The 17047-nt window shown below is 42.0% G+C and overlaps 4 protein-coding genes across 4 annotated transcripts; 1 reads left to right on the top strand and 3 right to left on the bottom strand.

Moving 5' to 3' along the window:
* Window positions 1–7669: 7669 nt before the first annotated feature.
* RB195_014604 (uncharacterized protein) lies at window positions 7670–8080 on the top strand (the record flags this gene model as incomplete). The annotated part of the gene is made up of 1 exon (XM_064204945.1): window positions 7670–8080. The coding sequence occupies one exon, from the start codon at window positions 7670–7672 to the stop codon at window positions 8078–8080; it is 411 nt and encodes a 136-aa protein (XP_064060826.1).
* Window positions 8081–10739: 2659 nt separating this feature from the next.
* Window positions 10740–11237, bottom strand: RB195_014603 (uncharacterized protein; the record flags this gene model as incomplete). Its single annotated transcript, XM_064204944.1, has 1 exon — window positions 10740–11237. The coding sequence occupies one exon, from the start codon at window positions 11235–11237 to the stop codon at window positions 10740–10742; it is 498 nt and encodes a 165-aa protein (XP_064060825.1).
* Window positions 11238–11328: 91 nt separating this feature from the next.
* RB195_014602 (uncharacterized protein) lies at window positions 11329–11850 on the bottom strand (the record flags this gene model as incomplete). Its single annotated transcript, XM_064204943.1, has 1 exon — window positions 11329–11850. One exon carries the CDS (start codon window positions 11848–11850, stop codon window positions 11329–11331), a length of 522 nt encoding a protein of 173 aa, XP_064060824.1.
* An 859-nt stretch (window positions 11851–12709) lies between these two features.
* RB195_014601 (uncharacterized protein) lies at window positions 12710–13057 on the bottom strand (the record flags this gene model as incomplete). The annotated part of the gene is made up of 1 exon (XM_064204942.1): window positions 12710–13057. The coding sequence occupies one exon, from the start codon at window positions 13055–13057 to the stop codon at window positions 12710–12712; it is 348 nt and encodes a 115-aa protein (XP_064060823.1).
* Between the last annotated feature and the right edge of the window lie 3990 nt (window positions 13058–17047).

Below are 17047 nucleotides of genomic sequence, written 5' to 3'. Positions count from 1 at the left end.
AGTTTGGAATCGTTTTATTCCATCAAAATGCTGTGGTGGCTGTCCTTCTTCCAGAAAATATACTGCATACAGGTGATGTCATTTTTAAAAAGCAGCTTATAAATCCCCTTTAAATGGTAGTCTTCTGTTTGAATATTTACACAATTACGAAGTTATCGTGACTAAAAATGAAGTTCTTCAGCTCAGATGATCAGAGACCAATAGGTCACCATACCGTAATTTTATGATGGTAGACAATGGCACCATCTAGCCTTGGACGAATGCGTTTTCTCTATTAGCAGTATACCTGAAAATCTGCGGTAAAGACTTCGGCTTTCTTTACGAACTTTTCCTTCCAGCGAAGAAAGGAAGCATTTATCTTAAATTCCATTTCCTGTGTTTGAAGAGAGGAAATTCTACTCCCTTATCTTTTTTATAAACTCGCATTGGACATAGTAGTCTTACAAACGCCTATATGAAATTGTGCTCGTGCAGAACTCCAGCATTTTTCCTTCTCTCCGGCTTACATATGATTTCGATTAGACTCTGATCTTGTTTAAAAAACTCTTACTCAATTTTTCATGAAATTTAACATCAATGCTGTCCACTATTGAGGAAGTCTTTTGTTTCCTTCGCTCATTTCTACTGGCTCTATTCGGGTACATTTTGGAGGTAAGAAGAGTGTTGGTGCTGTAACTGAAAATCTCTGAGGAAGTGCCTAATTTTTTTCGAACCTGCACACATGCGTACGTAATTCACATCTCAACTTCACATCATGAACATTCACAAAACTTGAGGGTCTGGCCCCATCCTGACATTCAGACCTCTGGAATGATGGGTTTAGTACGTCACATTTGTCAGCCTTTTTTGGTTGGAACAGAACTCTTGCTGAGCTCTAGACCCGTATGACAGACGCCCACTAGTGGGACCTATATAGGAATGCTTGATGTGACATCAAGTAATAGAACAATGTGTTCGAAAACTTTGAGACGAGGTCCTGTGTCTATAAAGTGGGGCCGGATATTGTCTGATTGCTGAGGTCCCGGCGACCGAAGTGAGATAAGATGTTTTTTGATGAGCGGGCTTCTGAAGCCTACATACATTTCATGAGGTAAGGAGTAGACCGTTGAAAGTATCCAGCATTCCTTTTTACGGTTTTGTCATATTTTGCAGGTATTTGGAAGGCTTTCAGCTTGCTGGTCTCTTTTCATTCTACTCTACTTGTTTTTCTTTACTTTTAAAATAGTGCATACTAGTATCCACGTCCGATTACGAGCATAACAACTGGACGTTCACAGTTTCCCTAGGACACTTATTCTTATCGTTAAGGTGGCGGATTTGCATCATTTCGTGAACGGTTTCAGTTTCAAGGCGCTTTTTGTCGTCCTCCCAGGAAAAAGTGCTGGCTTTGATCAGTTTTTTTTTATTTGGAATCATCTTCAATTCAGATCCGTTTGAGGTTTATCAACGTGCACAGCATACTTAGCAACTAGCAAAGGCCAGCCGGCGTATCAGGTCATTGCTCCTATTTCCCAGACAAGTTTCGTACAGATTCATTGATCTCGGAGGGATGACCGGCTTCTTTGACCGGGTGCTGTTTCGAATCACACTGTGGTTAGTCGCATCGGAACTTCCTACCGCTGTTCCAAATCTGCATTATTTTACATTGTATTTCCAAGGAATGCTCGCAGAAAAGACTGCAGCATGGAACAAATACTGGAGATCTACAATGAATCTGAAAGAGAGATCAAGCTTATTGCACAGGCGCGCACCACTTAAGGAGTTAATAAGCCGCTATTTTTAAAGTGCGCAAGTGCAGCTGAGCTCGGAATTGTAGCTCCTAATGAGCTCACCACTTCTGACCAGGAGGCACGTCTAAGGATGGAATCAAACAGAACAGTAGCAACATTTCTTGTCCAAGGGCATCCTTTGCTCGGAACGTCGGCGAGTTTTATAACTGTCGTCGTGTATACGACCAATGTTTGTGCTGTTTTCTTTTGGTGGCGGTGGGAAGCACTAGACGAAGGCAGATGAATGCAATCTCATCCCTTATCCGTTCACACTAGAGACCTTCGTGCTGCCGCCTTTAGCTAGCGCTAGATACATCCACAAGTGACAGACAACACGTAGCGAGGTGCTTCTCCGATCTGCTGAAGTCCTACGTCAATCGTCGAGGTGGGCGTATAATTCTGCGAGTAAATGAGTGTAATATGAGGTTTGTAAATCTAAATTCGCCTCGTCAGCTTCTCCAGTTTTAAAAACATTATTTGCAAAAGCATTTCCAGAAACATTATTCGTTCCCATTTCATTTATTAAAAGCACATTCAATATATTATCATACTACTACATTCAATTTATGTTAAATATGAGCAAAATTTGATCGGAGCGAAACCTGCTGTGCGGGTGGCCGGAGGGTTTTTACTTCTGTGAATGCTATTTTCAAAACGACGAATTTAGGAAGGGAAATTCAGCAATTCAAATCTGAGTCTCGATCTCTACTTCCAATCCACACATCCACATCTAGTGAGAGTCATCAGATGCTCACGATCACATGGCGAAATTTTAGAGAAATTTTATAGGATTTGATTAAAAGGTTTTGGAATTTTTTGGGTGGGAGGAAAACCCCACTTCCAAATCGTTAAAAAGGGAAAGTGTGGGGAAAGAGGCATAAATATGTTTCACTGATAATCTTGGCCCGGCATCCTGGTTTCTGAAGCGTTTCTTCCTTAATCAGACCGTGACGAAGTCACACTGCTTGATCCTGCATGTGCAGCTCGTGAAAGGAGCGGTTATATCTCTGAAATGTATGTAGGAACGAAAGGAAACGAATCTATCAAGTAATGAAGTATACGGTTCTTTGAACTTCAAGAAGGTGCTAATTGCATTCGTTACTGTGTTTATTTTTTCAGATTTACAAAAGCTAATATGTGGTAAACACGTTGCTCATAAACAAAAGCTGAAAAAGTAATCTTCAAGATTTGATCTGAAAACGGTGCGTCATGTCCCAAGTCATAGTGCATTCTGGAGGAGAAATTAAAGGACTCTCTTAACGACGTTGCAGTTCAGTTGGCAGCCACTGCTGATCGGTTAAAGGCATCACCCCACGAATCTGAGGTGGTACGGACTTCAGGTGGAGTATTCGTATACAGCGTAGTAGATTATGAGGAGAAGAGTAATTCCGTCCACTTCTTCCTAATTGCCGTTGAAAACGGCCCGGAAGATACGGTTTCGGGCGTTCTAGCGCGTTTTTTTCTACAAATAGTTCGAATAGTTCTACAGTTCTACAAATAGTTGTAGCGCGCCAGCGTTGTTCACGCGCCGCATCTTCCGGGCCTTTTTTACGGCGATTAGGAAGAAATGGACGGAATCACCCTTTTCTGCATAATCTACTATCCCTTATAAGAATACTCCACCTGAAATGTGCACCACCTCAGATTTGTGGGGTGATGCCTGTAGTGTCATCCACTCGCCTTACGGAGGCGTGTCCTAAGGTTTAATAGAGTATTATGCTATAATAACGGGTTTATTCTGTAATGTGTGTATTTATGTGCTTATACATATACACAGGTATGCATGTGATGGAATTCACAAGGTAGGTAGGACTCCATAGCACTAGAAACCGTAGGGTTCCATGGCGTCAGGTGAGTCGGGTGAGTGCCCCGGACAGCACTGGTTCGTGATTGAATAACTGGATGCGTGGCGGTTCATCCTAATGCGCACCTGCGTATGTCCACTCCCACGCCCGTTGCTCTCTTCATGTTTCCCAAATCTTTCCTTCAGAGATTCCATTTGTGATTGCAGACAACTGCTTCACCAGTAGCTCGCAGTTCTGATGGTGTTACGTCGGGCCCTTATCTTTCTAAGTCTGATGATGGTCGGATTTTCATGTTAATACATCATTCCAGGTTAACTGTTGGACTGTAGCAAGCAATATGTGTTTCGATTTTTTATTGTAGTCGGTATCGGCGGAGTATTGGTGTAACATGAAGTTTAAATATTCCTCGAATGTAGTACTTATATTTTTGGCATGAAAATTGCAAAACCTTCGATCAGTAACGCATCTTGTTAGAAAAAAAAGAAAGTAAAGTGCTGTTAGAGAACGAAATTGTTATTGAAATCTCAAGGCAAGATTTCCAGGAGAACTGCAGTTCGGTTCGGTGTCAGCGGGAAGTTCAGACTGGTGAAAATATAATATTTAGAGGCATGTAGAATGTTCATCCTTCTGCTCCGTCAAGGATACTTTTTGCCATCTTGTTTTCATTTGTGGATTTCTTTCTCTAGGAATTCGTGGTTTTTGTACAATGAAGACACTGTAATACAGGGCTCGCCTCGGTTTGGTTTTTCCAGTTGCAACGCCTAGACCTTAGGTATCTCATGGCATCACAATCACTAATGTTTGCTTAAAATGTGAGCTTTAATGAATTAAAAATCACGAAATATTTCCTGCTTCTTTCTTTTTTTTTACCAAATTTCTAGCCGAAGTACTAGTATTTTGGTAGTTTTTTCGTTTTGAAACTCTCAAACGTATCCACTGCTGTGGAGCACCTCACTGATGGATATTAACAATTTCTTTGGAGACTCCTCAGATAAACATGTAATTCACTGCGAGAAGAAGGAATCTTGTAATTTTACCTATATAAGAATTCTTCTCAGAGATTTTCCACGTTTCTAATTCTTTTTTGAATTCTCCTGCCAATGGTGATTGTGGCTACTTTTAATATGGACTTTCGGCACTGAATTGTCATCATTGGTAGCTAAGTTATTTTTTCAAAATGGGTCATAAGCCAAAAATGTTCACGTTGCGTCGCACTAATGACAAGAAACGTCTAAGATTCTACGGAATTCTTTCTGCTGGGCTTTGACGGTCATATTTATTGGCGAAACATTCGAAATTCCCCTGTAGCTCCGGGAAGTCGTTGAGTAAGCCAACGAACTCAAAAGCTTTTCTCACGAATCCGATGAATATGCGAATACTTGCTATCCACTTTCGAGCCTACCTTTCTTTGCGATATTCACGAATTTGAGAGAAAACATCGACTTACAGTCTTTTGCTTTCATTTCAGTTAATATTAGGTTGAATCATAAATAAAGTACGTTTTGGTTCGCACGTTCCTCTGAAAGGTGGCGCACAGTCGAGGCCTATAGAGTTTCTCTGCTAACTCTCTCCTTGTTTGACCTGGGTTTTGTTCCAATACTGACTGCAAGGTGTCGAAGCTTGAAGGGCGACCTTCTCCCTAGGTTCGCCTTTCAAGGTCACATCTCCAGAATGAAATTTGAAAGGGCAATTTTCAACCACCCCATTGCCTATATCTGCCTCACCACATTCTGCATATTTTTGAGCCAGAGCAGCAACACTATTGCCGTCCTTGAATTCGCAGAGCGTCACACCAGAAAGCGCAGGATGAACAAAAAATTAAGCATAATGTGCACAGCGCTGGACTGCTGTCTAAAGACCAACCGAAGTTCCTCGTGCGTAGTGATAATAAGAATTCCTTGTTTGGACAGTTTGATGTATCCGCAAACAATAACAGCAGGTACCACGTACTTGGGCGAAGTTATGTATGGCTCAACCTGACAGCTACACAGCAAAAAATAGCTTACACTAGATTCACGCAAAGAATATCTCTTCCCTTCTCGTTAACTGGCTCTGGATCTTTTTTTCAATCTTTTTATTTGCTACAACCTTGAGCATGCCGAGTTTTATTCGGAAACCGCAACATCTCAGGAGATCTTATGTGATTGGATGAGTTTGTTTTCGACCGGGGCCTCACTTTGTTAGATGCTTTTTGGCTGGTGTCTCTTGGTTAGATTCTCTTTTCATTCTTCCCAGTTCGCCCTCTGAATTTGTAAAGGATGTTCTTTGAAAATTGAGACATAGTTTCTTTTATATGACATCTTGGTGAAACTAAATTGTCATAATCAACTTTAAAAAAAACAGACCATATAAGGGCGAAAAACATATGTACATTTTTTGGAGTCTTTTATTAGTTTCCAAGCTGAAGGGTGTTCTTTTTTTAAACAATCCAAAACACAGTCAAACTTGAAATTCCAAAAATCAGAAGAAATCAGAGAATTGTTAGTTGAGATGCTTTAGCCAAACATCTGTTCTTTAAAAAGGCCAGTCGAATCTTCCCCTGCTCATTTCTTGCAAACAACAAGTGAGGTCATTAAGTACACGCTTATCGTTTTTAGCCTTAGGTTCCTTCCAATAGGTGACGTAGTGGACTCGTCCACTTGATGGAATAAAACAGCTCTTCATCATTCTTCCTTATTTGCTGTGTCCTCCTCCTCTACATCTTTTAATGTTGTTTCCTTTGGAACAACACATATTCATGTGCACAGAGTATATGAAAAAAGACTTGCACCGGCATTCACGTGCTGTTGAACGGCTTGTCTACTGGTATGGAAGTCGCACAACGCTAACACCACAAGCCATCAACGAAACGAGCACGAAAAAAACGAAATATGTGCAGGTTAGTCGTAATTGTGCTTGTTAGCAGACCTAGAACAATTCGACCAGATCTTTCTTGATCTTTTCATTCAAATATTGACTGATTTTTTTTTGTTTTTCTGCGCAAGCCTTGATTCGTAACCTTTTTCAATCTGATATTGCTTCCGTCCGGTTTATCCTTTGACCGTTACCGAATATTCTAGCTAATTCGGCTTGTAACGGTTACTTGCTGTGCTAAAGCTACCGAACGTGTTGATAGTGTATTTTTTATAAAGAACCTGAACCAGTTCGTGAAGCCGATGTAAAGTTTAGAATTGTATCAGCGCGAGTGTTAGCCGCTTTCAACCAACACCGAAATCAGCGGCATAGAAACTTAACAAAGCATCAATGGCAAGGGTTCCGAGAAGTTCGAGAACTAATATGTGACGGGACACTGCGTATGTCAGTGAACGACAAAGGAGGAGAGTTTGTAGTTATGCCACAAACACTAGATCGAGAAATAACGGAACGGCATTTAATGGATAATAGTATTTATTGCCGAGTTACAGAAAAAGAGTTTACTGCACAATATAAACGTCTGAACCATGTTTGGACGACGGTAAGGCTGCAGGGATTGACGAAAGATTCGTGAGCAGGTTAAAAGTAGAAACACCGAACTGCTCCGTTTTTTACAGCCTGATTAAAACGCATAAGCTTTCAAGTAACGACCTACGCTCAATGTCAGCGGAGACATATAAAATAAGGCCAATAATAAGTTATGTAGGAGGACCAACAGACCGTATCTCCTGGTTTCTAAATAGAATTGTGAGTCAACTACTACCAAAAGTGTCTTCTCATCTATCAAGCAGTTCACAATTCCTTGAACGTCCTAAAAATGCCAGATTCGAACAAAATTTTGTCATGGAGCCAGTTGACGTGACGTCTTTGTACACGTTCAAACAAACAGGCGTTACAAGCGGTATCTGAAATGCTAGATAGACACAGCCGTAGTATAGAAACATTTGGTCTAAGCAAGCAACGCATAATGATCCTGATCAACGAATGCCTCCAGTGCAATATTTTTAAATGGTCAGGAAAATATTTCTCTCCAATAAGAGGACTTACTATGGGCCAAAGGTTTGCTACAGTTTTTGCCGTTTGCTTTATGAGCAGAATAGAACAACCAGTGATTGAACGTCTTCAACAGATGTACTGCCGTTATATCGACGATTGCTTCATTATAACATCAACGCAATCCGAATGGACGAATGCTTTAGAATTTTGAACGAACGATCGCAATACATAGAACTCACTCGAGAACAACCAAAAGATGGTTGGCTGCCTTATTTGAATGCTCAAATAAAACTACACAATGGCATTGCAAGTGTGAAATGGTATCGCAAGGAAAGCTCGAAAAACATACTGATAAACGCAAGGTCAGCCCATCCTAATGGCATGAAAAAGGCAATTATCCGAAATATGGTCAAAACAGCAACAGCAATGTGCACAGGGGATAGAGAACGGGAAGAATCACTAAAACTAGCCACAAGCATAGCTAGTTCAAACGGTTACTCGAGATTGAAATCTATCACCCAATCTCGAACTGCGAACAACACAGTGAGGATGCCACGTGAAGGTAGAATTCCTTTGTGCATCATCCTCTGTCTCTGACTCCTTAACTGCTGCTATACACCAGTCTCTTTTGCGAGCACAGCTGCAAGATGATGTTGTGTTGGTGAACATCCCGAACGACAGCATCATACGACAGTTAGTTCGCAATAGATTCTACGATAGGCAATGCGGGTCAGAAAGTTACGTGGTTTGTCCATTCGCCAGTGATTGCGCGAACATGGGAGTTATTTACCAAATAGAATGCCTAACGTGCAACGCCATTTATATTGGAGAAACTGGAAGGATGCTGTACGTGCGTATCAAGGAACATTTACCTGATAAAAGGCGAGGGAGTTCGATGACACCGTTAGGGCGCCACAAATATGATAAGCATGATGGAAAAGAGTTTGAAGTGATATGTACGATATTAGCGCACGCGAAAGAAATATCTGCTAGGAAGGCTTTGGAAGCATTCTTTATTTCCGTCAGGAATCCGCCCATGAATAACAAAAATGAGTGCTTATCAATTACCATGGACTTCTTGCCGTTCGTAACACTCTGTGAGCTATAAGATTGCCTCACATGCAGTTCCTTAACGTTATCCAGACACCAGTACTTAAGGATACTGCACAGTGCGTAGATCTCATTCGCCTTGGTGACAATCTTTAAGAACGCGGTGGTTTGCCAACCCCGTCAGTCGGTGAAACTGCTCAGTTTGTTTTCCTTTTAAGGTCTTGCGTGGTGTACTTGAAACAATATCGGGGTTTGGCGAGGAGAGAGGAGGAGTTTGATGGGATATGCATGGTATCAAAGACCTCGAACCATTTTCTTTTATGGGCAAATTTCTAACTCGATGAGAGAATTCCTCTGCATTTTCTTTCAAAGTCCAGGATTTTCAAAGTCGAAATCTCTTCACAAAGTGATCGTAACTTTTGAATTTCACGCGATTGCCATTGAGCAGGTTATTAGCATATTAACATTTTTATTCTCAAAGATAAATGCCGATTTTGTCGGACGCGCTTTCTTTTCTTTAAACACATGGACGGTACTCAGTGCCCTCCCTTGATTTTGCAAATTTCTGAAACTGTCAGGGCAGCTGTACGTTTTCACCTTGGTGCTTGTGAAGTATTCTATTTTTCAGCACGACCTACTATCGGAGAAATCCCTACCTTTAAAGTTTTCTCGAACTCACTTTTAACGTAAGCGTACACCTCTTCAGCTGGTTTAGCTTATAATCTGTTTTCGTGGATAATAAAAGTCAGTTGTTGAAATAATTTCTTGATTTTCATAGTTTTATAAAAAACAAACAACAGGAAAATAGGCTATGGATAATGTATAGAAGACATCTCCTAAGTCTAATCAGTCGCCGTTTCTTTTACAAGCCTTTAGACTACAGATCAGAAATAACGGAGGATTTAACTGGGGACCAGTTCTCATCGAAAATGCATAATCTAAAGATGTCCATTACTAAAGTGAATTGAAGGCTCAAAACTCCGATCTACCTAACTGCCAGCTATGATTTACTTATTTACTTCTATCAAGTATATTTGGTACATTTTCCTGCAACATGTAGAATTCGAATCCGAACAGAGCTCGAAATCAGAACTTTCAGAAACTCGGTGGTTTTAAAAGACCGAAAATATTCACTGCAGAATGTGGCATGTTTAAGTTGTAAGCGACAGTGGTACTGTAACAGAATTAATAAATATTTTACCCGTCCGTTACACCTACTGCGAAATACTGTTTTAAAATTAGAATTCATGGAAACTTTTGTTTCGTAGCTGCTATTTTTGGAATACGTGGAGGAGGACCTGAATTGTCCCGAGGGCATGTCACTTATTATTGGAAGTGGCATTTCTCGTACTTTCTCTTCTGATAATTTGTTTAAATGCGTTGTAGGATAGCGTGTTAACAAATGAAGGAGAATATGTTCTAAATTTCAAAAGGTTTGTTTTTTTTTTGATTTCGAAAATTGAAGGAAGTGTGGAATACCGCATCACTGGTGGGATAAAACCACTATGGAAAAGATTCTATGCTCTTGTTGCTTCTTTCTACTTTACCGTCACTTCACACATTCTCTGCTCAGAATGAAGTTGTGCTAAGCTTCAGGACTTATACAAAAAACGGTAGAATTACTTTGAGAGCGTGATCGAATCGAGAGCAGGTGCGGATCGGTTACATCTCCTTTGTCTTCTTCAATTTGTAATTGCCCTTCGTCTGGACGAAGATACAAATCTCCTCGCCTTTCCGCAAGGCAACATGACCGTATCTTCTGATCAAGAACTTTTGAGCACGCGTGGATTAGGATTGCTAAAACTTCTTTTTATTTAATTCTATTAATGAAATGGGTGCATTACATCAATCACCTTGATTACCTTCACCTCGACTCCTGTTGATCATCGAACTGGACGAGCGGGCGCCAGTAATTCTTCCATTTGTCCTGATCGCGTGCCAGAGTGGCCCAATGGTTCCTCCTTGGTTCCCTGTGGGACACGAAGAGCATCATAATTTTCTTTACTGGACTTTGTGAAGGAATCTGACCATCAGGTCGGCGGTCTTCCTGTATTGCGCATAAGTATCACGGAGAGCCCAGTCGCTCCGTCGCAAATGAGTCGAAGGCCTTCTTCAAGTCCATGAAGGTGAGACATAGCGGCGTCTTGTCCTCTCGTGATACCTCGATGAGTTTCGAAACAGTGTGGATGTGGTCAATCGTGCTAAATCATTTTCGAAACCCTGCTTGCTCGCATGGCTGTCCTTCATCCAAGACTTTTTCAATCCTATTAAGGATCACTCTTGTAATGAGCTTGTAGATGAAGGACAGTAAGCAGATTGGGCGATAGTTGCCGATGTCATGTGCGTCTTTCTTTTTATCCAACAACACGGTAATGCTGTTCTTCCACTGTTTAGGAACCTTGCATTCCGATAGGTAACGTGTAAAGAGCATCACCAGGGTGTTGATGAGTACTAGCGGAAGATTCTTCAGGCGTTCTGGTCTTATTCTGTCGGGACCGGGTGCCGTACGATTTCTGACCCACATGATAGCATTTCGTACTTCGGACGAAAGAAACTCTGGAATGACATGTCCGTCTTCCCTGAGATGGTGAGGAGGCAAGTGGACATGGCTGTCGAAGAGATCAGAGTAGAAGTCGTGGATGATTTTCTCCACTCGCCTTCTCGATGCAATGCTTGTTTCATTCGGGTTCCGCAGAGCTGTCATTCTTATCTTGCGACTGGCAAAGACTCGACGGGCATAGCGGATGCTTTTCCCCGCCTCTGCAGCTTCAGCCAGCACTTCTGCTCTTCACTCTTTAAGGTCTTCCTTTATCGCCTCTCTGCAAAGCTTTGCGAGCTCGGACGTGAGTTCTTCGTTCCCCTGCGGCTCGTGTTGCTCCACGCTGGCGTATCAGCTTAAGAGTTTCAAGAGACAGTCGTCTCTTGGTTGTTTTAAAACTCTCAGCCTTCTTCGCGCAGTCATGAAGGTGTCTAACGAGTCGATCATATTCCTCGTCGATGTTGTCCATTGTGGAATCTTCCCAAAAGCCGGCTAACGTAGCGAAAAGATCCCAGTTAATGATAGTTCTGGGATTTCGCTCTCTGAACCTGGCGGCTTTCTCTTCTTTCCTTGTTAAGGAAAATCCTCCTCGGATGAGGCGATGGTCCGACCCCTTATAGAACTTTGGCACAACAGCGACGCCCGCAAGGAAGAACCTTTTATTGACGATGATGTGGTCTATTTCATTACGGTACCCTCCACCGGGTGACTCCCACGTCCAAGGTAGAGAGGAGGGCTTCTGGAATACTCGGAGAGCCTCTCCCCGTGGTCGTTCCATTGTAGGCCGTAGGTCCCGATGTGAAGTTCCTTCGGCGTTCTTCTTGGGTCAACTTTGGCGTTGAAATCGCCAACTATGACCTTGTAGAAGGCATGATCTTCTCGGTAGAACTTCTCCAGATCCATATAGAAAGCTTCTTGATCTTGGATGGCCGCTTCTGATGCAAGCATACGTGCATTATAAGTACAGATCGCCATCCTAGTCCTTTTCCGTTTCGGTAGCCTATATGACTCCTGCAACCCCGTCCTACTTGGCGCTACCGTACCAGGTTTCCCTCCGGAATCAAGAAACTCTTTTCTATTGCTGTGTTTTGATTAAAATCTTAAAACCCATGGCAAGTCGCAAGCCTCTAGTCCCATGAGGTTTTGGGAGAACTTCCGTTCTCCCGGAGTAGACAGCTTTTTTGTTGGAGGCGACACCAAACCGCCTCCCTTGCACTTCCGAGTGATTGCAGTCTTTTGGCAAGACCGACGTTCGGGGTGCAAGGATGTCATGAGTCAGTCCTGGCTCAGCAGAAGCAGGGAGTCCATCCCTTGAATCCACCCGCGTCCCTCGGCAGGCACAAGGTCGCTTTTGGTCCGCGATTAGCCCCCTATCCGCCACCCGGGGACACGCCACATAGCCTCGCGACTAACCGGCTGTAATCGCTAAGGATACTGATACCTACGGAGAATATTTGAGAGAGGCTCGAGCTCCTTCCCTGTTAGTTCAAAATGATGCGATAGAAACAGGGTCTCACTACTTTGACGTGGTGTGGAAGTGCAAGGGAAACTGTGGAGTTCGTGTAGTAGATTGCGGTATTCAGCGTAGCGCAACTCATCTTTTCGTAATCGTCAGAAAAGGCGGCGTGGGAACCGCTTTATTTCCTACGAGGTACGTAAGAATGCACTAATGTAGACGTTTCAAAACCCTCCGCAGCATTGGTTTCACTTGAATAGGCTAACGAGAATGCTTTTCTCTCTGCATCTTCAGCCAGCACGTCTGCTCTTCTCTCTTTAAGGTCTTCCTCTATCGCCTCTCTGCAAAGCCTTGCGAGCTCGGACGTGATTTCTTGGCTCCCTGTGGCTCGTACTGCTCCATGCTTTCGCATCAGCTCAGGAGTTTCAAAAGAAAGGCGTCTCTCGGTGGTTTTAAAACGAACAGCCTTCTTCGTGCAGTCGTGAAGGTGTCCAACGAGCCGGTCATATTCCTCGTCGATGTTGTCCATTGCGGAATCTTCTCAAAAGCCGGGTTAACGTAGCGGTTCAGATGGTGCAGACAACAGGATATGCACTGAGGAGAAAACTACTTAGACGTTCTAAAAATGTGAGAATACCCGAAAACTTCGCGTTTCCTTCTGCGTGCCACTCCCATCGCGCTTGAGTGGTTTAGGTTCCCGGGACATTTTTTCGTGGCCTTCAAGTATCGTCCTTGACCCTTGGATCAAGTGAAGAAGTGTACTCGTACTGAAGAAAAATTCGAAGAAAGTTTGTTAAAGCTGCAAGTGTGAGTAGTGGAAAATTTCCAAGAGTAGCTTAAATGTGCATTAACCGGCAGGGCAATCATATGGGCAATATAGTTTCTATAACTGAAAGTAAAGAAAAATTCTCTTCGTGCCTTATACGTTCATTTGTAAGACGAATGCTACTTCGTTCCTTCTTTCAAAATCTCTCTTTGAAATGAGAGTGATCTCTGCCTCGTCCTAAACCATGGTTCTCCTTTCCTTCTTGAGGAAATTCGCCACAAGTAAAGAGGGGAAAATCGCAACGAAAAACCCTAGAGGTTACAAGGCTAAGGTTAGAAATCATCGACTGGCTTTTTCGCTTCGCAAAATGGCTTTTGGGAAGATATCGCAGTTGACATCGACAACGAATATGATTTTTTCATAGAACATGTTCACGACTGTACGAGAAAATCGGAGCGTTTTAATTAAGATTACCGTCCTACCCCAAAACCCAGACGGAACAATTACGCTATCAAGCGATTGAATAGGGTTGGTCATTCACAAATCTGACTAGGATAGAGTTGGTCATTCACAAATCTGATTCGGATATCCTACGTCCGCTTGCCTGCCAGTCTGCCTGTTGTGCGTTATTTACGGGGTCTACACAAAAGTTTTCCAAAAATTGACAGGAGTGAATGAACATTGGAAGGAGAACAAAATGGAAATAAGCAAGGTTTTGAGAAGATTTAGCACGAATGATCTCATATAGACCTTTTCAAATTTCACAGTAATATCTCGAGAATACAAAATGCTGTCGAGTGTCACTTTCTACTGCAAGAAAACGTTTTCTAGTAGACGGAAGCGGTAACGGAAGGACTGTACAACTAAGGAGTCCATCTTTGTTATTTAAAGCCACTTCATGTGTTACATAGCTTTGCAGTCTTGACCAATCAAGGCATCTCTACTCAATACATAACGATAGATTGTGAGTTGTATAACAACTTCACCATGCAACTTTTCCCATTCCACATAATCGTAATAAGCATCATGAAGAGAGGGATTCGATCGTGTGACACATTCTTACCCATAATATTCAGGGTCACTCTCGAGAACATAATGCGAGAATTGAGCTGCTATTATGTGAGAGTGAAAGTTGATGGCCGGTAGTTAAACCGTCTTCGCTCAGTGAGATCGTTCTGATAAAATCAGAGAACAGCCGTCAGACGGAACGAATACTAGTCCAATTCGGTAAACCATTTTGAAAAATCGCCTTCCTGTTTAACCTGGTCAAAGCGGTGTTAACGAGAAACGGATAAGTCTCTGATGCACCATTAACGCTCATTGGAGGAATGTATCCAAATGCTTTAGGTTTGTATATCTGACATGACGAACGGCCAAACCTCCGCATTGACAGGAGGAAATGAACGGCTTGGGGAACATATAAGAAACCAGGCTCCATTTTTACCTATCCAACACTTCAGTTTTTCGTGCTCTGATCTACGCTTTGGAAACCTAGACATTTGCGAAAGCTCTGAACTGACAAAATTAAGCTAGGAGTGTCTCGTTTTTTGCAACTGAAGTTTATCCCTGCCGCAAATGTGAAGAAAAGTAAAATTAGGTGTATCAGTCTGGTGAAGCGTTGCAACGACAATCGTTGAGACTGCGCGACTGGATACCATGCAATAGCAAATACCCTGCACACTGACTTCTTTACAAAGTTCTCTAAACCGAAATACGATACGCTTCAAGTTTGTCTCGAGAAAAGGGCCACTGCGCATCCCTTTCGCAATCAGGAAGAAGGGAGACATTAATGGTGTTCGCTTGAGCAAATTGATTAACGACGGGAGCACATTTGACACAGGTGACAGGTAAATTTCGAATGTTACTTACTTCAATGTAAATTCAACAAAACATGTGGTGTGGGGGCCAGCTCTTGCGTGCACAATTTCAAAAAGGTGTGATTGAGGTGTCACCCGATCAGCACTGATCGGCTCAATTCGATAGATACATTTCAGTAGCTCCTTCAAGACCGTATTTACCTTGGATGCTTCATGAAAAGTTTCAATCAGGAGCAAAAGAAGCAATTGAGAGATTGTAGGCTAAGGAGCTGGCTGGGAGCTGAGAAATGGCTAAGGAGCAAGAAGCGCAGAACGAAATTTGCAGAATTCGAGGTATTTCAATAGTGAGGCTGTCAGTTGGTTTATGAGTCTTTATTCCGTTCAGTTGCTCACCATTCTTCAATGTGAAGCAAAAGAACAAAAGCTGTTTTTGAAAGCAACTTGCTCTAAATTATGAAAATCTCATACTATAGCTTCATATCGAAGTGGTGTGAGTCTCAAAAATTAATATGCTGTCCTAATACTTTGGATATTTTACAGGTTTTAAAAAACAACGTTCCGCCATTATTGAACGGCGTCCTTTTTCAACCGCTAACGGAATTAACCGTGGAAATTCGATCATTCCAGGCTTTAAAAAAATGAAATATGATCACTATCTCTTATTTTTCGCTTCTAGAATATCAGATAGCTTCACACTTGACTCAGTTTTCAACAAGCTCCCTGAATGTACTCAAAACGTTCCTGGTAAATTCGTTCACTCTTGAAGAGCTGTTCCAAAATTCGATAAGCTGTCCCTTTCGTTGTTTCTGTAGACTCAATAGCGGACTCATTTGATTGCCCACTACGATGAAGGTAAGTTAAAGAGTCTCCCCTTTTCTTATTCGATTACTAAAGTCTATTCCGACACATGAAGTCTATTCCGGTCACTGAAACTCATTCGCTAACGAGGATACTGATATCTTTTGGTTAAATCTCTCTTTAATTTCTTCCGTTATATTATCTCCTCTCTCAATTACTTCTGAATAACCTTCTCTTGCTAAGTTCCGCATCTCTTGGCAGGTTTTCCCTTGGCTGCCGCTTGTCTAGATTGTGGTGGTCAGTCGTTTGAGGATCACGAAAGTTGGTGAACCCCCTTGCTTAAGCTATTCTGATACTTTGGTTACTTGACCAATGGTACGCGCTCTGGATGGGATAGTAGATGTCACGAGAGGATTCTTCACCTTCTAGAGTGAGAACGACATGTTTGACATGTAGTACTTGTAATCCGCCGCAGAAAAAGACAGCGCTAGTCTTCTCTGGCAATAAATTGAGTTCCGGGTTCAGTAGAGTTTGTAGTTTCTTTTTGTTACTAAGATTCTCTGACTCAGACAAAGTGTGTTCCATTTGTTCTTTTATATCTTTCTTTTCTGGTGCACCATTGGTGTATGTGAATAAATAAATTAATTAAATAAAGTCCTTAACTTCTAACTTTAAAAGATAGCATAAATGACAGTTCGGTGACCTGGGGAATTTGTCAGCTAGGGATTACAATTCATTAGTTGCAATTATTTTGCGGACAGTTATGAACAACCCCGTCAGTTCGTTGTTTTTGCTGTGTCTCCAGTCTTCTTTCCTTAGTCACCACCTGTTTTCAAGTGATATTCCCCTCAACTCTTATTTTATTTTAAATCTAACAACGACCGCACCTTTCACTTGCAGTACAGAAACATTGGTGTGAGCTATGGATGAGTGCCGGCTCATGACTTTAGCAAATGCCACCACGAACATTTACCACAGAACAACAGAACTCTTATCGATCCGCTAGAAACCACTCACAGCATTTTTGTGTTCATGATCTGAGTGCTAATCTCATACGAATGACTTGAAACAAGAACGCATCAGAAAAAAAGTAGTAGTAGAAACTGGAGAAAATAAAAAGTAGAAAAACAGGGAGATT

The sequence above is a fragment of the Necator americanus genome, chromosome V, assembly GCF_031761385.1.
Source record: "Necator americanus strain Aroian chromosome V, whole genome shotgun sequence".
Classification (NCBI taxonomy): Eukaryota; Metazoa; Nematoda; class Chromadorea; order Rhabditida; family Ancylostomatidae; genus Necator; species Necator americanus.
The sequence above is the reverse complement of the archived record's forward strand: the minus strand, read 5'-3'. Positions and strand labels throughout refer to the sequence as shown.